Source organism: Petromyzon marinus, chromosome 28 (assembly GCF_048934315.1).
Source record: "Petromyzon marinus isolate PM22_M1 ecotype Great Lakes invasive population chromosome 28, UKy_Petmar_22M1.pri1.0, whole genome shotgun sequence".
NCBI classification, from domain to species: domain Eukaryota; kingdom Metazoa; phylum Chordata; class Hyperoartia; order Petromyzontiformes; family Petromyzontidae; genus Petromyzon; species Petromyzon marinus.
This window is the reverse complement of record NC_133694.1, coordinates 4,773,844-4,800,358: the sequence shown is the minus strand read 5'-3', so window position 1 is coordinate 4,800,358 and position 26,515 is coordinate 4,773,844. Positions and strand designations below refer to the sequence as shown.

The following is a 26,515-nucleotide window of genomic DNA, read 5'->3' as shown; positions in this document are numbered from 1 at the left end:
AAAAAAATATAGCGATTTGTTTTGATTTTCTGCACGGGAGATTTCTTTCAGCCACGTCTCCCCTGAAAAGGAGACCTGCGGCGGCGCCCATGTGCCCTTGCACACGGACACGTGCAGCCCTTTCGTTTATCCACTGCTGGATAATGAGAGCCTCCACACACCGTGCAGGCCACTGGGGTTAATTGTCAATGCTTGGCTGCTTTGCCCAGTGCGGTTAACGCGGGGAACATAGACGTGGGAGCAATGTAAGTGCAGCACAACTGCACTTACATTGGGAACAGCGATACAGAGACATGCAACTGTGGGCCGGTTCCGTCCTTGTCAGGACTCGTCAGCACAGTGTGGTCACCAATGCTCACTGCTGCGAAAGTCTGGAATCCACGCGTGTACACGGGTTCCAACAAGCCTCATGGGGTGCCGCGGTAGGAAGATGTTAGCTACCTCGCCTGCTATACAGGAGGACGTGCGTTCGATTCCGACCCTGACGCCTGTTGTGTATTTGGAGTTTGCTTGTCTATTTCCCCGTGGTCACGTGGATTTTTTTTTCCGGGCCCTCCGGTTTTTCCCTCCACATTACCTAACGTGCGTTGAAAGCATTTGGCTGCTATAAATTTCCACTCGATAAGCCACTTCATTGGGCTATCGTTTGTGGGCAGGTCGCCAGGTAGCTCAGTGGGCCTTACCTGGTAAAAATAATGTGGTTTTAGTTTTTTTAAGTTGTTTTAGTTTGTCCCCTCTTTGCCTCTCTCTCTCTCTCCATATCTCTCTCTCTCTCTCAGTGTGCGAGTCTGGCCGCTGGGGGCTCGCGTGCAAGAACCCGTGCCACTGCAGCAACGGCACGGGGAGTTGCGATCCCATCACGGGGCTGTGCACCTGCGAGCCCGGCTACACGGGGACACACTGCGATCAGCGTGAGTGAGAAGCAAAGGATGGGGGTCGGGGGGGGGGGGTAGGGGGGCGTCTCGCGCTACGGCGACTCCGGCCGGAACGGCGAGCGTCCGTGACTGTGGCGATCGGGCTTCCAGGTCGCAGCCCGTGCGGCCAGAATCAGAAGGTTTTTTTTCCCCCACCCGGGTGAAGTCCGTTGAGCTGAGAAGCTTTTTTTCAAGGGAGACTCGGCCGGCAGACGACATCGGAGCAGAGAGCGCAAGGGGTGATCTGACTCGCTTGCGCATTCTTCTTCTGCCAAACAAATGAGCGAAGAAAGCGTCGTGGATTGACCCTGCAAATGGTTTCCACGAATGTTAGCGTATTTCACTCGCAACTATAATGGTTAAAGCCTATTTTTGTTGTTGTCCATGCTGATGATGATATGTCTATGATATTGATTGTTTACACTCAGAATACATGCATTAAATTACGTACTTCGATAAGTACTTAATTTACATTACATGCGACTGAGACGATAATGTTGCATTCAGACCAATGGGTGCACACATTTGCCAATTCGTGAATGCAGAGCCAGTGTGCAATGTCCAATTTGGTACGTTCCCCTACGCAGCCTGTTTGTCCGTGCGTCGAGAGCGGCGGTGTCGTGGCTAGCGCACTGCGCCACCAACTCGGCGGACCGAGTTCGATTCCCGCTCACGGCCAACATCGGTGACGGATATCCAAACCGGTCCTGGGCCTCCACTAGGTCGACTCAGCCTTAAGATTTACACTCGCTGCGGTGTTAAAAACATCAGCACTGGGGAACGCAAAGACGGCCCAGGCGCGGTGCTGGTCACCTACCCCCCTCACGTGCTGTGCCGACCTTCATAGGTGCTCGCTAACCACACTTGCCCGAACAGTCTGTTAAGGCTATTTGGGGGGATCTTTGTGTGTGTCGTGCGTGCGTGCGTGTGTGCGTGTGTGTGTGCGTGTGTGCGTGTGTGCGTGTGTGTGTGTGCGTGTGTGCAGGGTGCCCAGCCGGGATGTATGGCGAAGGCTGCCAGTCCAAGTGCCGGTGCCAGAACGGCGCCGGCTGCGACCACGTCAGCGGCGCCTGCACCTGCGCTGCGGGCTTCATGGGGACTCACTGTGCCCGCAGTGAGTTTGCGGTTTCATTTGGTAGAATCTCGTTCAGCATTTCAGCCTCTGGGCCAGTGGTTCTTAACCTGGGGGTGCGATATGTTCTTTCTGGGGGTGCGAGACACGGCCATATTTTTTCAAGAAGGTAAATCATCGAAACACAAATTACGCACGGGCACGTAAGTACAACTACGTGGTTCCATCAAACCTATGTATTTATTAGCATTAAAAAAAAAACTATAACGATTGCGTACCAAAGGGGTACAAGGCTGCAGTCAAGGTTCAGAACAACTGCTCGAGGCAAAGTGACGCAGGACAGTAACGCCGGCGTGTACGTTCTATTCACGTATTCACTCCCCGTGCGCTTCAATGAACTCAAGGTTGTTGTTTTTTTATGGGTTCAAGAAATTGATTTAAAAAAATTGCCATCGTACAGAACATACTGCCTCTGGTAGCTGTCGGTATTATTTGACCAAATTACATACTGAATATAAATCATAAATAATTATCCGGTCTTGCCCGCATAATTCCATGCGCGCACCATTAGTGTGAGACCATTCCATGATCATGGATTAATCTATGGATCATCACATACCGAGTCAGTTCGCTACAATTCTAGATGCTGCCCCCGTGGCCACTGAAATGTTCTTGGAGGCCCGGGGAAAAATTCTCAATGAGGCCCCTTCTGATGAGGCCCCATTGGCCATTCATGAGGCCTCTTGGATCTGAGGCCTGGGGCAAAAACTGCCCCAGCTATGTATTGAACTTCTTTCGCACCGTACGTAGCCGACCGTGCTAACCAGAGCTACCCCCTACCCCCCCCCCCCCCCCCACCGGGTGTGAGCTGCGACTGGGGAACATTCCCTGTGTGGCAAACACGCTCACACTGCAGCCGCGACTTGAGAACGGAAATCCCAAAAACGTGACCTGGAGTCGAGACACCTTTCCAGACGATGGGTGACGCACAAGTGTGCAGTAATATGCGCTTATAGTAATCGCCGTGGCCAGGCATTTAAAACAGGATATTAAAAACAAGCACTCATTCAAACCGATATAGTGATTTTGAAATGTAGTCACTCGTGACGTAATTGCCCACTTTGCTATTATGCGATTAATTCTGAAATATGAGTTTGAGGTGACCCAAACTTTAGGACTTGGTGCAACTCTTCTTTGTTCCAGGATTAAACATCTTTTGGGAACGTACCGACCATTTCCCCAAATTACAAAGACAACAAACCCGTTGAGTTGATGAGCAGTGAAAGAATTTGTCGCTACGACGGTGCTTCTCAAACTCCAGTCCACGCAAGCACCTCCGACATCGGACAACCTTACCCGGTTCACCGATGTTCTTTTTTCCATTCGCGTGTAAAAAATGTAAGCCCATAAACCTTGCAACGCAGCCGATTGCCGGCAGCAATGGAAAGCCGCACTGTGAGGGGGACACTTGGAGCGGAGTTTAAGAATTACTGCACCCTAGCATTCGCCTACAATTAGCGATCGGCTTAAATTTTGTTAGCATGACTCGACAAAGACTATGGTGACATGGTGTGATTGTTTGTCGTTTGTTTGGTTGGTATTTTAATCAAGTACAATTTGGATTTACATAGCGCCAACATTCAAATGCATCTCAAGGCACCGTGCGTACACCACCGCTGGATCTTATGTCATGGAATGGACACCACGGACGGCCGAGGGAAGGGAACGTTAGACAATGGGGGGCAGCAGAAGAGTGGGAGCACCGTCGCTTGTCCGTTCCGTATCGTTGCTCGTTTGCTCCTTCTCGTTTCTGCAGCTCCCTTGTCGCGTCTACACCGTTGCCTTGTCGCGTCGTTGCAGCTTGCCCCGATGGATTTCACGGCATGGACTGCAACCAATCCTGCCTGTGCCACAATGGAGCGCGCTGCGATCACGTGACAGGCCTATGCCATTGCCCTGCGGGTTGGATCGGTCCCAGCTGCAACCAGAGTGAGCGGTGGCAGCCCCCTGCCCTCTTGCACGGGGAGACGAGAATTCACGGACGGGTGCTGCTGCTAGCGAGCAGCGTCTATAAAGGCCGTCACGGCGCACCACCAACACGCACACGGACGGTTACGACAGCACACACGAGGTGGCCAATGACACTGGGCTCAGACGAACACCACCATGGGACACTTGCTGACTGTGCTATGATGGTAGCCAGTGTGCTATGATGGTAGCCAGTGTGCTATGATGGTAGCCAGTGTGCTATGATGGTAGTCAGTGTGCTATGATGGTAGTCAGTGTGCTATGATGGTAGTCAGTGTGCTATGATGGTAGTCAGAGTGATATGATGGTAGTCAGTGTGTTATGATGGTAGTCAGTGTGCTATGATGGTAGACATTGTGCTATGATGGTAGCCAGTGTGTTATGATGGTAGTCAGAGTGCTGTGATGGTAGTGTGCTATGATGGTAGTCAGTGTGCTATGATGGTAGTCAGTGTGCTATGATGGTAGTCAGTGTGCTATGATGGTAGTCAGTGTGCTATGATGGTAGTCAGTGTGCTATGATGGTAGACAGTGTGCTATGATGGTAGTCAGTGTGCTATGATGGTAGTCAGTGTGCTATGATGGTAACAAGTTTGCTATGATGGTAGTCAGTGTGCTATGATGGTAGTCAGTGTGCTATGATGGTAGTCAGTGTGCTATGATGGTAGTCAGTGTGCTATGATGGTAGTCAGTGTGCTATGATGGTAGACAGTGTGCTATGATGGTAGTCAGTGTGCTGTGATGGTAGTCAGTGTGCTATGATGGTAGCCAGTGTGCTATGATGGTAGTCAGTGTGCTATGATGGTAGTCAGTGTGCTATGATGGTAGACAGTGTGCTATGATGGTAGACAGTGTGCTATGATGGTAGACAGTGTGCTATGATGGTAGTCAGTGTGCTATGATGGTAGACAGTGTGCTATGATGGTAGTCAGTGTGCTATGATGGTAGACAGTGTGCTATGATGGTAGTCAGTGTGCTATGATGGTAGTCAATGTGCTATGATGGTAGTCAGTGTGCTATTATGGTAGTCAGTGTGCTTTGATGGTAGTCAGTGTGCTATGATGGTAGTCAGTGTGCTATGATGGTAGTCAGTGTGCTATGATGGTAGTCAGTGTGCTATGATGGTAGACAGTGTGCTATGGTGGTAGACAGTGTGCTATGATGGTAGTGTGCTATGATGGTAGACAGTGTGCTATGATGGTAGACAGTATGCTATGATATTGGCCAGCGTGCTATGATGGTAGCCAGCATGCTATGATGGTAACCGGCGTGCTATGCCGTATCATAAAGCACGCCTACTGACGGCGAGTGTGCGTGCGTTGTGTCCGCAGGATGCCCCGAGGGCCGGCACGGCAAGGGCTGTGGCCTCGCGTGCCGCTGCCTCAATGGCGCTGCCTGTGACGTCACAACAGGGCGGTGCGCCTGCACCCCGGGCTGGGCCGGGGTGCACTGCCAGGAAGGTGGGACCACCCTTGCACACGTGGTGTCTACAGCGGGGGAGAAAAAAAAACATTTGATCCCCTGCCGATTTTGTACGTTAGCCCACTGACAAATAAATGATCAGTCTGTAATTTTAATGGTAGGTTTATTTGAACAGTGAGAGACGGGATAACAACAAAAAAATCCAGAAAAACGCATGTCAAAAATGTTATAAGTTGATTTGCATTTTAATGAGGTATTTGACCCCTCTGCAAAACATGACTTAGTGCTTGGTGGCAAACCCCTTGTTGGCAATCACAGAGGTCAGACGTTTCTTGTAGTTGGCCACCAGGTTTGCACACATCTCAGGAGGGATTTTGTCCCACTCCTCTTTGCAGATCTTCTCCAAGTCATTAAGGTTTCGAGGCTGACGTTTGGCAACTCGAACCTTCAGCTCCCTCCACAGATTTTCTATGGGATTAAGGTCTGGAGACTGGCTAGGCCACTCCAGGACCTTAATGTGCTTCTTCTTGAGCCACTCCTTTGTTGCCTTGGCCATGTGTTTTGGGTCATTGTGATGCTGGAATTTCCATCCACGACCCATTTTCAATGCCCTGGCTGAGGGAAGGAGGTTCTCACCCAAGATTTGACGGTACATGGCCCTGTCCATCGTCCCTTTGACGCGGTGAAGTTGTCCTGTTCCCATAGCAGAAAAACACCCCCAAAGCATAATGTTTCCACCTCCATGTTTGACGGTGGGGATGGTGTTCTTGGGGACATAGGCAGCATTCCTCCTCCAAACACGGCGAGTTGGGTTGATGCCAAAGAGCTCCATTTTTGTCTCATCTAGCCACAACACTTTCACCCAGTTGTCCTCTGAATCATTCAGATGTTAATTGGCAAACTTCAGAAGGGCATGTGTATGTGCTTTCTTGAGCAGGGGGACCTTGCGGGTGCTGTAGGATTTCAGTCCTTCACAGCGTAGTGTGTTACCAATTGTTTTCTTGGTGACTATGGTCCCAGCTGCCTTGAGATCATTGACAAGATCCTCCCGTGTAGTTCTGGGCTGATTCCTCACCATTCTCATCATCATTGCAACTCCACGAGGTGAGATCTTGCATGGAGCCCCAGGTTGAGTGAGATTGGCAGTTCTTTTGTGTTTCTTCCATTTGCGAATAATCACACCAACTGTTGTCACCTTCTCACCAAGCTGCTTGGCAATGGTCTTGTAGCCCATTCCAGCCTTGTGTAGGTCTACAATCTTGTCCCTGACATCCTTGGAGAGCTCTTTGGTCTTGGCCATGGTGGAGAGTTTGTAATCTGATTGATTGATTGCTTCTGTGGACAGGTGTCTTTTATACAGGTAACAAGCTGAGATTAGGAACACTCCCTTTAAGAGTGTGCTCCTAATCTCAGCTCGTTACCTGTATAAAATACACCTGGGAGCCAGAAATCTTTCTGATTGAGAGGGGGTCAAAAACTTATTTCCCTCATAAAAATGCAAATCAATTTATAACATTTTTGACATGCGTTTCTCTGGATTTTGTGGTTGTCATTCTGTTTCTCACTGTTCAAATAAACCTACCATTAAAATTATAGACTGATAATTTCTTTGTCAGTGGGCAAACGTACAAAATCAGCAGGGGATCAAATACTTTTTTCCCTCACTGTACATGTCTACATGCGTCTACATGTCTACATGCGTCTACATGTCTAAACATGTCTACATGTCTAAACATGTCTAAACATGTCTACATGTGTCTACATGTGTCTACATGCGTCTCCACGTCTACATGCGTCTCCACGTCTACATGCGGAAGCAGTCGAGAAGAAGCCAGAGTGCGATAAGATGCGGGGATAATGGCTCGTGGGTCTCGTTGTTCCGGGTTAGTTGATGTGACGAGAGGAGAGCAACAACGGAGCTCTCGAGCGACGGAGGGACCTGTGACATATACGTTACGGTGTTATTTGGCGGCAGTGTGGTGGAGTGGCCTCGCAGCAAGAAAGTGCGTGGTTAGATTCTGGACTTGGGCCGCCCTTCCGTGTCTGTTCGCTTGTTGAACTTCTTTCGCGCCGTACGTAGCCCAGCGTGCGAATCGGAAGCGCCGGGGGAAGGACGACAAACTGACCACAAAAAACCTGTTTTCAAGAAATGACTTTGTGTGTTCTAACCCATTTTGCACGGGTTTCCTCCGGTCTCTCTGATTTCCTTCAATAACTAAAAACAAGCGTGCGGTGCAACTGACTCTGGCCAAACATCCCCAACGCTGAAAAATTACATGCACATTACTCGGGCAATATCACCCCCGACTGATCAAGTTTAGCAAGAAGTTCCTGCAAAAATGGTCTTGGGACTCAGTGAGGCTCTCCTGGGTAATCAACCATAACAATGAATTAGATAATAAAGCCTACACTACAACATGATATGCCAGGCGATTTGCATAGATATCAGTGCAGCTGTTGTGTGCATGTGTGCAAGTTTAGTTAGGAGGTATTGCGGCAATGGTTAGTGCACTGCGCTACGAACCGAAATACCTGTACTGGTCCTGGGCCTCCCCTAGGTCGACATAATCCTTAAATGAGTACATTTTTACGATGTGTAAATATCATCAGCACTGGGGAGACAAAGGCGCGGTGTTTGCCCCCTCGCCCCAACCGCCCCGTGCGCCGTGCCGGATTTCAGAGGTGCTCGCTTACAGCCCTCGCCCCAACAGTCTGAGAAAGGCCCTTCGGGGTTCATCTCTGTCTCTGTCTCCATTTAGTTTGTCCCGCCGGGCGGTTTGGGCCTGGCTGCGTGCACAAGTGCTCGTGCCAGAACTCCGGGCGCTGCGATCCTGTCACGGGCGCCTGCTCGTGCCCCCGCGGATGGACCGGCCTCTCCTGTGAAACGGGTACGCAACGCACCAGCGCTGCTCCACCGCCCCTTTTAACTAACACCGCCCCTTAACTAACACCGCCCCTTAACTAACACCGCCCCCTTAACTAACACCGCCCCTTTTAACTAACACCGCCCCTTAACTAACACCGCACCTTAACTAACACCGCCCCCTTAACTAACACCGCCCCTTTTAACTAACACAGCACCTTAACTAACACCGCACCTTAACTAACACCGCACCTTAACTAACACAGCACCTTAACTAACACCGCCCCTTAGCTAACACCGCACCTTAACTAATACCGCCCCTTGACTAACACCGCCCCCTTAACTAACACCGCCCCTTAACTAACACTGCACCTTAACTAACACCGCACCTTAACTAACACAGCACCTTAACTAACACCGCCCATTAACTAACACCGCACCTTAAGTAACACCGCCCCTTAACTAACACCGCACCTTAACTAACACCGCACCTTAACTAACACCGCCCCCTTAACTAACACCGCTCCTTAACTAACACCGCCCCTTAACTAACACCGCCCCCTTAACTAACACCGCCCCTTAACTAACACAGCACCTTAACTAACACAGCCCCTTAACTAACACCGCCCCTTAACTAACACCGCACCTTAACTAACACCGCACCTTAACTAACACCGCACCTTAACTAACACCGCACCTTAACTAACACCGCCCCTTAACTAACACCGCACCTTAACTAAAACCGCACCTTAACTAACACCGCACCTTAACTAACACCACACCTTAACTAACACCGCACCTTAACTAAAACCGCACCTTAACTAACACCGCCCCTTAACTAACACCGCACCTTAACTAACACCGCACCTTAACTAACACCGCCCCTTAACTAACACCGCACCTTAACTAACACAGCACCTTAACTAACACCGCACCTTAACTAACACCGCCCCTTAACTAACACCACACCTTAACTAACACCGCCCCTTAACTAACACCGCCCCTTAACTAACACCGCCCCTTAACTAACACAGCACCGTAACTAACACCGCACCTTAACTAACACCGCCCCTTAACTAACACCGCACCTTAACTAACACCGCCCCTTAACTAACACCGCACCTTAACTAACACAGCACCTTAACTAACACCGCCCCTTAACTAACACCGCACCTTAACTAACACCGCCCCTTAACTAACACCGCACCTTAACTAACACCGCACCTTAACTAACGCAGCACCTTAACTAACACCGCACCTTAACTAACACCGCACCTTAACTAACACCGCTCCTTAACTAACACCGCACCTTAACTAACGCAGCACCTTAACTAACACCGGCCCCTTAACTAACACCGGCCCCTTAACTAACACCGGCCCCTTAACTAACACCGCACCTTAACTAACACCGCACCTTAACTAACACCGCACCTTAACTAACACCGGCCCCTTAACTAAGCACCTTAACTAACACCGCCCCTTAACTAACACTGCCCCTTAACTAACACCGCCCCTTAACTAACACCGCACCTTAACTAACACCGCACCTTAACTAACACCGCACCTTAACTAACACAGCACGTTAACTAACACCGGCCCCTTAACTAACACCGGCCCCTTAACTAATACCGCACCTTAACTAACACCGCACCTTAACTAACACAGCCCCTTAACTAACACCGCACCTTAACTAACACAGGACCTTAATTAACACCGCACCTTAACTAACACCGCACCTTAACTAACACCGCACCTTAACTAACACCGCTCCTTAACTAACACCGCCCCTTAACTAACACAGCACCTTAACTAACACCGGCCCCTTAACTAATACCGCACCTTAACTAACACCGCACCTTAACTAACACAGCCCCTTAACTAACACCGCACCTTAACTAACACAGGACCTTAATTAACACAGCACCTTAACTAACACCGCACCTTAACTAACACCGCCCCTTAACTAACACAGCCCCTTAACTAACACCGCTCCTTAACTAACACCGCCCCTTAACTAACACCGCACCTTAACTAACACCGCACCTTAACTAACACAGCACCTTAACTAAGACCGCCCCTTAACTAACACCGCACCTTAACTAACACCGCACCTTAACTAACACCGCACCTTAACTAACACCGCACCTTAACTAACACAGCACCTTAACTAACACAGCACCTTAACTAACACAGCCCCTTAACTAACACAGCACCTTAACTAACACAGCACCTTAACTAACACAGCACCTTAACTAACACCGCACCTTAACTAACACAGCCCCTTAACTAACACCGCACCTTAACTAACACAGCACCTTAACTAACACAGCCCATTACCTAACACAGCACCTTAACTAACACCGCCCCTTAACTAACACAGCACCTTAACTAACACAGCACCTTAACTAACACAGCCCCTTAACTAACACCGCACCTTAACTAACACCGCTCCTTAACTAACACAGCCCATTAACTAACACAGCCCATTACCTAACACAGCCCCTTAACTAACACAGCACCTTAACTAACACAGCACCTTAACTAACACCGCCCCTTAACTAACACAGCACCTTAACTAACACAGCACCTTAACTAACACAGCACCTTAACTAACACCGCACCTTAACTAACACAGCACCTTAACTAACACCGCCCCTTAACTAACACCGCACCTTAACTAACACAGCACCTTAACTAACACCGCCCCTTAACTAACACCGCCCCTTAACTAACACCGCACCTTAACTAACACCGCACCTTAACTAACACAGCACCTTAACTAACACAGCACCTTAACTAACACAGCACCTTAACTAACACCGCACCTTAACTAACACAGCACCTTAACTAACACCGCCCCTTAACTAACACCGCACCTTAACTAACACAGCACCTTAACTAACACCGCCCCTTAACTAACACCGCCCCTTAACTAACACCGCACCTTAACTAACACAGCACCTTAACTAACACCGCACCTTAACTAACACAGCACCTTAACTAACACCGCCCCTTAACTAACACCGCACCTTAACTAACACAGCACCTTAACTAACACCGCCCCTTAACTAACACCGCCCCTTAACTAACACAGCACCTTAACTAACACTGCACCTTAACTAACACCGCACCTTAACTAACACCGCACCTTAACTAACACCGCACCTTAACTAACACTGCACCTTAACTAACACCACACCTTAACTAACACCGCACCTTAACTAACACCGCACCTTAACTAACACAGCACCTTAACTAACACCGCCCCTTAACTAACACCGCACCTTAACTAACACAGCACCTTAACTAACACCGCACCTTAACTAACACCGCACCTTAACTAACACAGCACCTTAACTAACACCGCCCCTTAACTAACACCGCACCTTAACTAACACCGCACCTTAACTAACACCGCACCTTAACTAACACCGCACCTTAACTAACACCGCACCTTAACTAACACAGCACCTTAACTAACACCACACCTTAACTAACACCGCACCTTAACTAACACAGCACCTTAACTAACACCGCCCCTTAACTAACACCGCCCCTTAACTAACACAGCACCTTAACTAACACTGCACCTTAACTAACACCGCACCTTAACTAACACCGCACCTTAACTAACACCGCACCTTAACTAACACTGCACCTTAACTAACACCACACCTTAACTAACACCGCACCTTAACTAACACCGCACCTTAACTAACACAGCACCTTAACTAACACCGCCCCTTAACTAACACCGCACCTTAACTAACACAGCACCTTAACTAACACCGCACCTTAACTAACACCGCACCTTAACTAACACAGCACCTTAACTAACACCGCCCCTTAACTAACACCGCACCTTAACTAACACCGCACCTTAACTAACACCGCACCTTAACTAACACCGCACCTTAACTAACACCGCACCTTAACTAACACAGCACCTTAACTAACACCGCACCTTAACTAACACAGCACCTTAACTAACACCGCCCCTTAACTAACACCGCACCTTAACTAACACCGCCCCTTAACTAACACCGCCCCTTAACTAACACAGCACCTTAACTAACACTGCACCTTAACTAACACCGCACCTTAACTAACACCGCACCTTAACTAACACCGCACCTTAACTAACACTGCACCTTAACTAACACCACACCTTAACTAACACCGCACCTTAACTAACACCGCACCTTAACTAACACAGCACCTTAACTAACACCGCCCCTTAACTAACACCGCACCTTAACTAACACAGCACCTTAACTAACACCGCACCTTAACTAACACCGCACCTTAACTAACACAGCACCTTAACTAACACCGCCCCTTAACTAACACCGCACCTTAACTAACACCGCACCTTAACTAACACCGCACCTTAACTAACACCGCACCTTAACTAACACCGCACCTTAACTAACACAGCACCTTAACTAACACCGCACCTTAACTAACACAGCACCTTAACTAACACCGCCCCTTAACTAACACCGCACCTTAACTAACACCGCCCCTTAACTAACACCGCCCCTTAACTAACACAGCACCTTAACTAACACTGCACCTTAACTAACACCGCACCTTAACTAACACCGCACCTTAACTAACACCGCACCTTAACTAACACTGCACCTTAACTAACACCACACCTTAACTAACACCGCACCTTAACTAACACCGCACCTTAACTAACACAGCACCTTAACTAACACCGCCCCTTAACTAACACCGCACCTTAACTAACACCGCACCTTAACTAACACCGCACCTTAACTAACACAGCCCATTAACTAACACCGCACCTTAACTAACACAGCCCCTTAACTAACACAGCACCTTAACTAACACAGCACCTTAACTAACACCGCACCTTAACTAACACAGCACCTTAACTAACACCGCCCCTTAACTAACACCGCACCTTAACTAACACCGCACCTTAACTAACACCGCACCTTAACTAACACAGCCCATTAACTAACACCGCACCTTAACTAACACAGCCCCTTAACTAACACAGCACCTTAACTAACACAGCACCTTAACTAACACCGCACCTTAACTAACACCACACCTTAACTAACACAGCACCTTAACTAACACCGCCCCTTAACTAACACCGCCCCTTAACTAACACAGCACCTTAACTAACACAGCACCTTAACTAACACAGCACCTTAACTGGCACCACCCCCTGAGCTGCATTAGTGTTCGTTCGCTTCACGATTCTACACGAAACGTTCCGGTTGAGGATGATTTCATTGAGCCCGGGTAGAAATCAAGAGACCTTGATAGAGTCTCATTTGCAAGAGTGAGCCGGGTCACCAGTACGAAAAATTCCAGAGCATAAAAATAAAGTACAACAAAAATGAAGCAAATATCCATAATATAGGTTTTTTTTTCTTAGGTTAGATCGCTTAAATATAAATGTGTTGTTAAACCCGCCGCCACCCGACACAGCCAATCAGTAGGATTTGTCGCGTAAACCAAATTCGTTACTAGCTCAGCATACCGATGTGTTGGAGAGTAAACCCACAACATCTTAAATTGTGGCTTTACTCTCCACGGCCCAAAGTTGGCCACTTTACTCCCAAATTATTTGGCAATAAGCTCCACGCACGCAACATCGCCCGCTGCCAGGGGATAGACTGATGCTGCATACTTGCAGGCCGGCGCTGCATACACCTTGAGCCGCACGGGAATAGCTGCCACGGTGTGGGGGGGTCCCCAGGTCCCCGGGTCCCCTGCCACAGAACACCTCGGCATGCACTGCACGGGAGGTGCGGTATAAACATTAAGTGACGATGATGACGACGACAATGGCGAACAAGCCCCACGTATGACAGGGCGCGGTGGTGGAGGTTCTCATCCAGCAGTAGATTGATGGAGGGGGGCTGCTTGCGTGCGTAATGTTGCGACCTCTCGTCGAGCGGCTTGGTGCGGCGTGCGCGTCTCGCTGTCTCGCTGTCTCTCTGTCTCGCTGTCTCTCTGTCTTGCTGTCTCTCTGTTTCTCTGTCTCGCTGTCTCTCTGTCTCTCTGTCTCTCTGTTGCGCTGTCTCTCTGTCTCGCTATCTCGCTGTCTCTCTGTCTTGCTGTCTCTCTGTCTCGCTGTCTCTCTGTCTCGCTGTCTCTCTGTCTTGCTGTCTCTCTGTCTCTCTGTCTTGCTGTCTCTCTGTCTCGCTGTCTCGCTGTCTCTCTGTCTCGCTGTCTCTCTGTCTCTCTGTCTCGCTGTCTCTCTGTCGTGCTGTCTCTCTGTCTCGCTGTCTCTCTGTCTCGCTGTCTCGTTGTCTCTCTGTCTCTCTGTCTCTTTATCTCGCTGTCTCGCTGTCTCTCTGTCTCGCTGTCTCTCTGTCTCTCTGTCTTGCTGTCTTTCTGTCTCGCTGTCTCGCTGTCTCTCTGTCTCGCTGTCTCGCTGTCTCTCTGTCTCTCTGTCTTGCTGTCTCTCTGTCTCGCTGTCTCGCTGTCTATCTGTCTCGCTGTCTCGCTGTCTCTCTGTCTCGCTGTCTCTCTGTCTCGCTGTATCTCTGTCTCTCTATCTCTTTGTCTCGCTGTCTCTCTGTCTCTCTGTCTCGCTGTCTCTCTGTCTCTCTGTCTCGCTGTCTCTCTGTCTCGCTGTCTCGCTGTCTCTCTGTCTCTCTGTCTCGCTGTCTCTCTGTCTCTCTGTATTGCTGTATCGCTGTCTCTCTGTCTCGCTGTCTCTCTGTCTCGCTGTCTCTCTGTCTCACTGTCTCTCTGTCTCGCTGTCTCGCTGTCTCTCTGTCTCGCTGTCTCTCTGTCTTGCTGTATCGCTGTCTCTCTGTCTCGCTGTATCACTGTATCGCTGTCTCTCTGTCTCGCTGTCTCTCTGTCTCGCTGTATCGCTGTCTCGCTGTCTCTCTGTCTCTCTGTCTCGCTGTCTCGCTGTCTCTCTGTCTCGCTGTCTCTCTGTCTCTCTGTCTCGCTGTCTCTCTGTCTTGCTGTCTCTCTGTCTCGCTGTCTCTCTGTCTCGCTGTCTCGTTGTCTCTCTGTCTCTCTGTCTCTCTGTCTCTTTATCTCGCTGTCTCGCTGTCTCTCTGTCTCGCTGTCTCTCTGTCTCTCTGTCTTGCTGTCTTTCTGTCTTGCTGTCTCGCTGTCTCTCTGTCTCGCTGTCTCTCTGTCTCTCTGTCTTGCTGTCTCTCTGTCTCGCTGTCTCGCTGTCTATCTGTCTCGCTGTCTCGCTGTCTCTCTGTCTCGCTGTCTCTCTGTCTCGCTGTATCTCTGTCTCTCTATCTCTTTGTCTCGCTGTCTCTCTGTCTCTCTGTCTCTCTGTCTCGCTGTCTCTCTGTCTCTCTGTCTCGCTGTCTCTCTGTCTCGCTGTCTCGCTGTCTCTCTGTCTCTCTGTCTCGCTGTCTCTCTGTCTCTCTGTATCGCTGTATCGCTGTCTCTCTGTCTCGCTGTCTCTCTGTCTCGCTGTCTCTCTGTCTCACTGTCTCTCTGTCTCGCTGTCTCGCTGTCTCGCTGTCTCTCTGTCTCGCTGTCTCTCTGTCTTGCTGTATCGCTGTCTCTCTGTCTCGCTGTATCACTGTATCGCTGTCTCTCTGTCTCGCTGTCTCTCTGTCTCGCTGTATCGCTGTCTCGCTGTCTCTCTGTCTCTCTGTCTCGCTGTATCGCTGCGTGCTCGCGCGAGCGCAGAGTGCGAGGAGGGGAGGTTCGGCGAGGGCTGCCGGCGGCCGTGCAAGTGCGCCAACCGGGGCTCGTGCGACCGGCTCTCGGGGCAGTGCGTCTGCCCGGCGGGTTGGACGGGGCCCACGTGCGAGGAGAGTAGGTTCCACCCACCCACCAACTGACCCGCCCACCAACCCACCCACCAACCGACCCACCCGCCCGCCCGCCCACCCACCAACCGACCAACCCACCCGCTCGCACACCCACCCGCCCACCAACTGACCCACCCACCCATACCCACCCACCAACCGACCCACCCACCCATACCCACCCAGCCATACCCACCCACACACCAACTGACCCACCCACCCATACCCACCCACCAACCGACCCACCCACCCATACCCACCCACCCATACCCACCCACACACCAACCGACCCACCCACCCATACCCACCCACCAACCGACCCACCCACCCATACCCACCCACCCATACCCACCCACACACCAACCGACCCACCCACCCATACCCACCCACCAACCGACCCACCCACCCATACCCACACACCAACCGACCCACCCACCCACACACCAACAACGGGGGGGCCAGCACAAACAAACAAAAATACCGCTGACGGCTACAAAGGGATCCATCGACAATTGGGATAGGGTAGAAGCTGGATATGAGTGCACATTTTGTGGAACTGCTTTTTGTGTGTTTAGTTTGTTGTCCTTCCCCCGCACCTCCGATTCGCACGGTTGGCTACGTACGGTGCGAAAGAAGTTCAACATACATACGTACAAAAGCCCATTTTCGGATATGAATTAACGCCATCCTTGCATGCCCTCTTCACCGAGTATTATTTTTTTGTTTCCAAAAACGCACTGAGACGACTCGAAGTGCTTGCTCGCGCCGCTGCTGAACTCCCGAGGGATTTTGGCCTACTCTTCCGTGAGAGTATCCACGACCTTACCCCACCACACGCGGACCTGCCGATCGACTAATTGTGGTGCTTACGTGGACAGAGGTGGGGGGGGGGGATTTAGGAAATTGTTAAATCCATCTAGCGCCCTCTGGAGTGCGCCGAGTCCGTTGCGTTAACCATCACACCATAGCAGCATCCCTCCCCATACGCAATGCAAAAAACGATCAAAGCGATGTCGCTGAAACTCCCTCGCACGCAGGAGGAAAGTGAGCAGCGTCAATGAAGGCTGCGGCGGTTTGTGCCCTCCCCGCGCGTGCGTGCGTGCGCCGCAGCGTGCCCCGCGGGACAGCACGGCCTCCGCTGTGGGAGCCGCTGTGACTGCGAGAACGGCGCTTCGTGCCACGCCGAAACCGGAGCCTGCCGCTGCCACCCGGGCTGGCGCGGCAAGCGCTGCGACAAGCGTAAGCGGCACCCCCCCCCCCTCCCCTCCTCCGTTGACCCGCTCGCTCACTCGCTCGCTCCTTTCCGTAATCTACAGGATTATAGGAAGGAGCGAGCTAGGTCCCCTCTATGAGCCACGGAAATGGTCTCGATCAGGTTAATGCAACATTTCTAATGATCGGAGGCTGAAAGAGGCTGGATTAAGTGAAACATCTGTTTAATCTCTTTGGGCACCAGCCATTTGGTGGCTGTGGCCAAAAGATCATCAACTCACTGCACTTGAGAATCTGGTTTCAATATGTGTGGTCACCAACTTTTGAACCCATGGGTCGAGAGGCTCAGTTGGCCGACAAAGTATTAGGCACCTGAGCGACTGGATCTTTGCTGATGATTTTTTGTTTACTTCTATATCACCAGAGACCTGACGTTCATTTAGAAAATGAAACAACAACGCACCTAGTCAGAGCTCCCTCGTCTCTCTTATCCCGTCTCTTGTGCATCATATTTCATTTTTATTTTAAATTAGATTTCGCTTCCCCCCTCCCCCTGCACACGTGGCTGGTAATCGTTTTGTTCGTGACTTCACGGTGCCTGTCGATCGTGCCCATGCAGCCTGTCTGCCGGGCCAGTTTGGAGCGGAGTGCGCGCAGCGGTGCACCTGCAGGCAAGGAGCTCCCTGCAACCACCTGACGGGGGAGTGCGGCTGTCCCCCGGGCTTCACCGGCAACGGCTGTGAGCTGAGTACGTGGTGTCCATCCACCCCAGCAGCAGTAGCAGCGAACGCTGTGGTCACTGATGACCAGTGCTGACATCGCAAACTCGATGCACTTTAGAACGTGCTTTAATCTCCAGTGGCTGCCTGGATTCCAACTCGGGATCTCGGATGTGTTGGCTCTTAAGCTGCAGTGTGTTTTCGGGGTTGTACCGCCATGTCGCCGGGCACGATGTCCGACGTTTTTTTCCCTACGTGCTGGGAGCCACTTCAGGAGCTGCGGTGTAAGAGACACAGTCTAGTTCCAGAGGACGCTTGCCGGCACGCGGAGCGGAAAGCCGGGTGTCGTGCCCAACAACACGCGGCACAACTGTGGAAAAAAAAAACACAACGGAGAGTTGTACGAAGAAGTCATGACAACCTACTTTTTTTACTATATATTTGTTTTTACTTACCAGGTAAGGGCCACTGAGCTACGTAGCTCTTTTTCAGAAGCGACCTGGCTATCACAAACGATAGCTCAACGAAGTGGCTTATCATCGCGTGGAAATTTTAAAAAAAGTACTCTTAAGCGCGTGATCTTGATTCTAAATGTAGGGGGAAAAACCGCAGGACCCGGGGCAAAATCCACACAACCACGGAGAGAGACATGCAAACTCCAAGTATTCATGCGTCAGGGTCGAGATTGAACCCACGACCTCCTGTATACCAGGAGAGGTAGTTAACATCTCGCTACCATGTAACCTAGTGGCACAAGAATTACCAAGTACTAGCGTTTGCTCTCTGAATTACAAGGTTACTTCCTGGAAATGCATTATTAAAGCTCGTATTCACATGCTTAAGACATAAAGTAATGTATTGATTTCATGGGTGACTATTGAAATATATAGAGCAATCAGTGTACGTCTATATCATTTTAGTTCCACAGCCTGTGGGATCTTCTGAACTAATGTTTCCCAGCGTTACGTTTTGTAGCGGACATTCTCGACCGAGTTCACATTTGTGGTGAAACGGAACCCACGTGTAATTGTTTTAATTGCATTACCCACAATCCACCGTGGCAGTTCATAAAACATTGAGAAAACTACATAGGACATTTTTTATGTATTTGTGCGTTTAATAAATTACACATTTCGTGTTGTTTGCAATTCGACCTGAAGGCTAAACTGGACATTTAATGATCATGAATTAACATGAGTATATATCGTTTACAAGTCTGTTATTGCTTTTTTTTAGCGTGGCTTCGACAAGCTGCTGCTGCTGCTGCTGACACGTTGCAGTGGTGAACGGTGGTGAACAGTGGTGAACAGTGGTGAACGGTGGTGAACGGTGGTGAACGGTGGTGAACGGTGGTGAACGGCCCACGTTTTAAACTCTTCGTTTGCCCCCATTTACAGCCTGCCTGCCTGGCACCTTTGGGCCGGACTGCAAGTGGGTTTGCCAGTGCCAGGCGCCCACACAGCAGTGTCACCCGGTCACGGGGCAGTGCCACTGTCTGCCCGGCCACCATGGACAGCGCTGCCACCTCGGTGAGTAGCTCACAAATGCGAGCGAGCGCCGCCGTCCTCGCTGATCCGCACCTCCGGTTGGCACGGTTGGCGACGCGCGGTGCGAAAGAAGTTCAACACGCACGCACGCACGTGCAGAGAGTCCACCGGACGAAGTTTGAGGGTCGACACTCTTATTTATTTTTCCGCGGGCTTGCGCTGTCCGCGTCCACCCTGTTCCGTTCCTCTCCCCGGAAGCGCCCCGATCGCGCGAGTATTCACGCCCTCGGATCGCGTAAGCATTAGCACTGCACGTACATAAACAATTGGCAAGGCCCACCAGGGTGCGCGTCTTCTCGTCACGCCTTGTTAGCTCCATTACCCGACACTCACACGTGTGTACGCGAAGAAAGGTATGCATATCGCATGCAGTGTATTCTGATGCAGCCCCGAATGATTGTTGGAAAGCGATTGGATCACTGTTGCGTGCGGGGGCGGGGGGAGAATCGTTACACACTTACAGTTGAATATTCGTGGCTGTCTGTGGCTGCTTTATATGCATGGCAAGTGTTCGCGTGCGGCAAGGGCTATCCCGTCGTATTCCTGACAATTCCGCCTTTAAGCCCTCGCTCAAACGACGAAGCCTGCTCTCAACGGAAGCGTTCCACTTCTGCCCTCCCCCCTCCGCCCAGCCTGCCCCGCTGGCCGCTACGGCTCGGGCTGCAGGCAAACGTGCAAGTGCGCCAACGGGGGAAGCTGCGACACCACGTCGGGCTTTTGCGATTGCCAGCCGGGGTTCACCGGAGCCAACTGCAGCTTGCGTGAGTGTCAGCCCCCGAACGTTCACCGGAGCACCCCCGTCCCGTTCTCCGGCGCCTCGCTCCGGCTCCCAGCGTGATCCCGAATCAACTGCGAGATCGCGCTTCAAGTCCACCGTGTGCCGTATTTGGCGACCGCTTTTGTGTCCCTTCTGCGGCCGTCTGGAACGGTTCTTCCGTTCCCATATTAGGAAGCCACTGGAGCTATGCACTTTCAAATCGTCTAGGGTGAAAACTGATTTTTTGAAAAATGGTTCTTGTGTTTAGATTATTGTCCTTCACCCCCGCACCACCGCTTAGCAAGATTGGCTACGTATGGTGCGAAAGAAGTTCAACATACATAGAATGTATAGCTCCTATTCCTTATTCCTATGTTTGTTACGCTTTCCCCCGAATGTTGGAAGTGTTGTTGCATTAGCTTTGCTCCGTGGGTTCGCCTGTCCGTAACACACACGGCACGGTAGCTCTCATAAAGACTTAGCCTGAAAAAAAACCTGACCAAATTAATAAATAATTTGAATAATGATGAATGTTTTTACATTGCATCATTCGTGCAAACTGCATCTCATTATGGTGCACAATATCCAACACACGGAGATGCATGTATCTATATCAAGATGTGTTCAGCCAATTAGTCGTGTTTATAGATGTGGAGTCTATCCCATACAGATGGAACAGATGGAGTTTAGTCCACACTGTTTTTCGTACTACCTTCTGGCAAGCCAGGGTATAGGCACCTCGATGCCCCCACGGGAAGGGAGTTTCACAAAGCTTGTTGCGGCGGCGATCCACCAACCCACGCTGCTGCCTCCACGGTGCTGGATCACAGGCGACGTGCACAGCCACCACCGCCCGACAACCCACGGCCCTCCCCGGCAGAACCGCTACCCAAGCCCCCCTTGTCTCGTCGAGACCTGCGTGCCGCACGACCTGCCACGAGCGCGACCATTGTCATCATCATCGCCATCGGAAAATTTAACCTTTCCGAGAAATCAACGCAACGTTGGAGAGAGAGAGAGAGGGGGGGGGAGAGCTTCGCGGGAACCCGCGCGGTCACGTGACTTCTCTCGCCCGCTTCCCCCTGCCCTGCTGCAGCTTGCCCGGCCGGCCGCTACGGCAAGGACTGCGCGCTGGCGTGCGCGTGCGGAGGGGGCGGACAGTGCGACCGCGTCACGGGGAGCTGCAGCTGCCCGCCCGGGCTGGCGGGGCCCAACTGCGGTGAAGGTGAAGAAGGGGCACGGTGATACATCTCCGACGTATCACCGGGGGGGTCGTACCTGCGCGTTTGTCCGGCATGACTGTCCGACGTTTCGCCCCACGCGCACGCCCCGCGAACGTCTTCGAGAAAACGAATTGATTAGCCCCCCTCAGGTTCCTGGCCCGTGGAGCGAAATGTCGGCTGTAGCGGTCACGCGTCAGTTCGGCTGTCCCTAACACACAGGGCACGGTACCTATCGTATAAAGACTTACGCTGCAAAAACCTGTCCAAATTAATTAATTATATATTGCCGGTGTGCTTTTTTTATATATATTGTGACGTTCGTGCAAACTGCATCTCATAACGCCGCACAATCTGCACCGGGAACTCCACGTATATAATATATACGAATTTGTATTTCAGCTAATAAAGTAGTTTATACGTGTGGAAGGAAACTGGAGCACTCGGAGTTGTGTATACAACACATGCACAACTCCCAAACGCGTCGATTCCAACAGGCGCGATTCGATGCGGTAACCCACGATCTTCGGGAAGCAACATCAGTGTCTGAATCGATGCACCGGTGCTTCCCCGCCGCGCCACTGAGCGCGCACTTCGTTCGCGGGTGCCGTTAGATATCACAGCCGCCGTAATTTTTCGTTAATATTCATATGCATATATATAGATTTTTTTTTGTTATCCTTCCTTTTCTCTCCTCGGCTACCGCAGACTGCCCCGGCGGACGGTTCGGCGCGAGGTGCGGCGGCCGGTGCCAGTGCAAGAACTCGGGCTTCTGCGACGCGCGCAACGGCACCTGCGCGTGCGGCCTGGGCTGGACGGGCGTGCACTGCGAGAGAGGTCGCCGCTCGCTCGGGGGAGGAGGGGGGAGGGCGGCGGCGGCGGCGTGGCCGCGCCGGAGAGCGTTTGCCCGCACAGGCTCGTCCGCTCTCGCACAAAGGCCGCCACGGATATAACGCGGAATCGGAATATTTATTTCATACCGGAGAAATTCGATGAGCTGTGAGGCTCTTTTTTTCTTCTTCAAAGATGCCCAGCCAATGCTGCGGGCGGATTGGCGATAGGCCACTTCGCCCTGTTGGCTTCGCGGCGGACGCAAAAGATCCCTCGACGCTATTCGACAGAGAGTAGTCCAGATGGCGCCAAAAGGCCTTTTGGCGCCATCTGGTCGAGCACCAATTGGGTCGAGGCTCAAAAGAAAGCCGTCCCTTGGTGTGGACCAATCAGTTTCAAGGGCAATGCATATATTATCATAGTATGTTTTTTGTTTGCATTTTGACTGCAGGTATTATACGTGTTAAACTGTGCAGGTATTGTGGTTAATGCAGTAACATGAATCCTCGTTAAAAAAAGGTTTCAGTTTTGTTGCCAGAAAAAAGGGGAAAAACCCTATTATTACATTTTGGTACTGGCAAAGGAGGTCTAATGATGAAAGAGAGTAGTCCATGTGTGCCGGTGCCAAGGTCCAAATTTTTCTAAATTTTAAAAATTAAACCCCAAGTGGCGGACTATACTCATTTACAATACACAGCGCCTTTGTGATGGCCTTGCGCCATAAGAAACAGGAGAATACAAAATCTACCAACTTATTTCGGTTATCATTGTTGTTATATTTCCGTGCTGAAAGATGTATTTTGTGTTTGTGCGCCGCTGCCGACGCAGTGCCTTAACATTTTGGTTTGACTTCCGAAGTCTTTCATGTCCCAGCGTGGATGTTCAATAGAGAATCGTCGTGCGCTTTGGGCGGCAGCTGCAGCGGCTGTGTTTTCGGCTTTCTGTCTATCGGTTACAGAGTGTCCGGCGGGCAAGTATGGGGTCGGCTGCCGGCAGGACTGCCTCTGTGAGCACAACGGCACGTGCGACTCTGTGTCGGGGGCTTGTCGCTGCACGGACGGATACTACGGCCCGCGTTGCGAGCACGGTGAGAGAGCTGGCAGTCCGGGTGTTTTCGTTTTCAGCCTGTGGACTCCTTTGCCGATGTGCGACGCGGGAGCGGGCCTCCGAATCGTCTGATTTCACCGTCTCTCTCTGCCGCAGCCTCCCTCCGCTGCTGTTGCCCATCGGTGGCTACTCGCTAAGCGGCTGGCTACATTTGTCCATCGTTCGTCGGTCGTTCGCACGTATGCGTGAATGTATGTTGAACTTCTTTCACACCGTACGTAAGCCAACCGTGAGTTGGGCGAGTGAGTCGGGGAGTGAGTCTGTGAGCGTATGTTGAACTTCTGTCGCACCGTACGTTCCCAACCATGGGTGGGTGAGTGAGTGTATCAATGAGTGGGTGAGTGGACATGTGTATGTTGAATTTATTTCACACCGTATGTAGCCAATGGCGGCAGCCCATGCAGAAATGCTGGGTAATGACGCCGAACAACCACCGCCATCTTTTGCGCGTCGGTTGAACTTACGACTCTCGGTCCGAACAGGCAACTGGACACACCGACAGGCTTGTTCGTATCTCTGAAAGTTTCTAAGTTAAATGTTCGTAAGTAGAAGAGTCCCTGTATATAATAGATGACGTTTCGGGCAAGGGCACTAATTATACATTTTGTTTGCCAACTTCAAGTCAATCAATTTTTCTTCCACCCACCCTACCCACCACCTTCCAACTCTCAAAAAAGGCCCATTGCCTGAAACATCATCCCACAAATATATATATATATCCGTTGTAAGGTTAGTTTGAGATGACGGATCGTATATTCCTCACGCGAGCGCGCATGCTGAGCCTGAGCTGACCTGTGTGCTGCGCTCTCTTGCCCCGGTAGCCTGCCCGCCAGGATTCTACGGGCTGAACTGCCAGCGTGCGTGCCACTGCAGAAATGGGGCAAACTGTGATCCCGCTTCGGGGCATTGCCTCTGCCCTCCCGGCTTTCATGGAGAGCGCTGCCAGAAAGGTACAATGCTAATGGCACTGTAATCACAATAAGATGTAATATTATGCTCTACTCCATTATTGTACTCGTAGTGGGTTTTTTTGTGCACAAGATGCTCTTGGCAATGTGGAATTGGTCATGAAAAGCAGCATTCAAACGTGCCTGAAGATGAGAGTTTTCTGTCAGCGCATATTCCCATTCTCCTCGTACTTCATCAGCGTGGCAATATGTGTATGCATGTTGAACTTCTTTCGCACCGTACGTAGCCAACCGTGCTAATCGGAGGTGCGGGGGAAGGACAATGATCTGAACACAAAAAGCAGTTCTAAAGAAATTAGTTCTCAATCTATATTTAAAACTGCATAGCTCCAGTGGCTTCCAAATATCGGAAGGAAGAGCGTTCCAGACGTCCACAGAAGCGCATCTGAAAGCGCGCTTTGTTCGACGGCCAGCAGCCAAAAGCCGCTGTGAGGATGAAAAGTGCGAACAAATAACTCACCCACGACCCGCACGGTGCGGGGAGGAGCCTCACCCATCACCGGATTCACGACTCAATTGCCTGTGCGTGTGCACATGCGCAAAAGCCGCAAAGTTATTGGGCGGCAGGCACTGTCTTCGCGCTGACGGTGGTGCTGGGTGGTGCCAGGCTGTGATGCAGGGAGGTTCGGGGCCGGGTGCCGTGCCCGCTGCAACTGCCAGGGCGGCGTTCCCTGCCACCCCACCACGGGGGAGTGCCTGTGTCCCCCGGGCAAGACTGGAGCGCAGTGCGACGCTAGTAAGTCGAATCACGGCAAACCGCAAGGACACGCGGTGTTTTGCGCCACTGTTACAGCGGCAGGCTGTCGTGAAGCGACTGTGTGTTTCACAGATCTAGTCTGTACTAGTTTTACAGCAGAGGGAGATACTCACTGAGTCATTTACAGCAACATTTCATGGGAACTTTGTTTTTCCCAGTCTCAAAGCATGAAAATATAAGAATATGTTTTACTCTTTCTGACAATACAGCAGCAGGTGTTAAGGTGTTCAAGCACCAAAACCTTTTGCAAGGAATCACGTCTGCATTAACCACACGGACTTGTGGTGAACACCTGTAGTGAACTTGTGGTGAACACAAGTACGTGGGGTTAATGCAAACTTGATTTCCTGCAAAAGGTTTCTATTTGGTGTTTGAATATCTTAACACCTTTTGTCTTACCAGAAAGGGTAAAACCTATTCTTACTTGTCACGCAGCTATTTTGTTTACATTTTGGGCATTTGCACCTTGACGCCGCCAAGTGTCACCCATCATTGTAATTTGGATATTTAAAAATCGACCGTGAAAAAGACGTCATGCCTTTAGTGTTCAGACATCCGCAGCACTCACGAGGGTGGTCGCGAGGCCCGAACCTTAACACGTGGCAAACGCGCTACCGCTCGGTCACGTGACTGCCCCGCGCAGCCAAGATTAGCAATTTCAGAATCGTCCTTGAACTTCCCATTCAGCTGAAAAAATAATAATTGGCGCGCCGTTGGATGCTTGCGCGCACCGCGTGACGACCCATCGTGTGGTGGAGGATATTCTAATGGGACAGAGCCGGTCAGACCGTTACGCGGCCCAACCTTGATAAATCATTCGTTTTGATCGTGACGTTGGCTGCCGGAACCCGCCGTGCCGTTAACGCGCGCGTGGTGTCCATGATGCTCCCTCTCTCTCTCTCCGGCGCAGGCTGCCCGGCAGGAAGCTACGGCGTGGGCTGCTCCCTGGACTGCGCCTGCGGCAATCGGGGCCGATGCAGCCCCGTCAACGGGAAGTGCACCTGCCTCTTCGGTTGGGTGGGCCCCACGTGCCGCGAAGGTGCGTCTGAACGATCCGCGTCCGTCCGCGCATCGCCGCGGCCAGGGCAAGGATTTAAGCCGTGGGCCCGAGGGCCCTCGCAGTACGTAGGCAACTTCCGCAAGGCCCCTCCAAAGCACGGCCGAGCGACGGCAGCGCGGCCTTCGGGAATCTTTTTTCGTTCGTCTTTCACTCACGATGACGGCGTTCGCGACTTTGTCACGGCAGCTGAAGCTGGGGGAAACAAAACAATTGTTTGAAGAAATAAGTGCTGGCAAGCGATGCACGTTTCATGAA

The 26,515-nt window shown here is 51.2% G+C and overlaps 1 protein-coding gene and 1 long non-coding RNA gene across 5 annotated transcripts in view; one reads left to right on the top strand and one right to left on the bottom strand.

The window, feature by feature from the left end:
• Positions 1-22,129, bottom strand: part of LOC142929294 (uncharacterized) — a 32,509-nt gene extending 10,380 nt beyond the window's left edge. The window contains exon 1 of the long non-coding RNA XR_012945530.1: positions 21,596-22,129. This is a non-coding gene — a long non-coding RNA (uncharacterized LOC142929294). The remainder of the gene's footprint in view (positions 1-21,595) is intronic.
• Positions 1-26,515, top strand: part of LOC116946937 (uncharacterized) — a 120,107-nt gene that overhangs the window by 88,777 nt on the left and 4,815 nt on the right. For all 4 annotated transcript variants that reach the window (XM_076070285.1, XM_032962220.2, XM_076070283.1 and 1 more), the window contains 16 exons: positions 780-911; positions 1,900-2,028; positions 3,847-3,975; positions 5,345-5,473; positions 8,195-8,323; positions 15,961-16,089; positions 17,193-17,321; positions 17,914-18,042; positions 19,411-19,542; positions 20,193-20,321; positions 21,414-21,542; positions 22,246-22,374; positions 23,327-23,455; positions 24,297-24,425; positions 25,051-25,179; positions 26,111-26,239. In XM_076070285.1, coding sequence (XP_075926400.1) covers positions 780-911; positions 1,900-2,028; positions 3,847-3,975; positions 5,345-5,473; positions 8,195-8,323; positions 15,961-16,089; positions 17,193-17,321; positions 17,914-18,042; positions 19,411-19,542; positions 20,193-20,321; positions 21,414-21,542; positions 22,246-22,374; positions 23,327-23,455; positions 24,297-24,425; positions 25,051-25,179; positions 26,111-26,239 — 2,070 coding nt within the window. The remainder of the gene's footprint in view (positions 1-779; positions 912-1,899; positions 2,029-3,846; positions 3,976-5,344; positions 5,474-8,194; positions 8,324-15,960; positions 16,090-17,192; positions 17,322-17,913; positions 18,043-19,410; positions 19,543-20,192; positions 20,322-21,413; positions 21,543-22,245; positions 22,375-23,326; positions 23,456-24,296; positions 24,426-25,050; positions 25,180-26,110; positions 26,240-26,515) is intronic.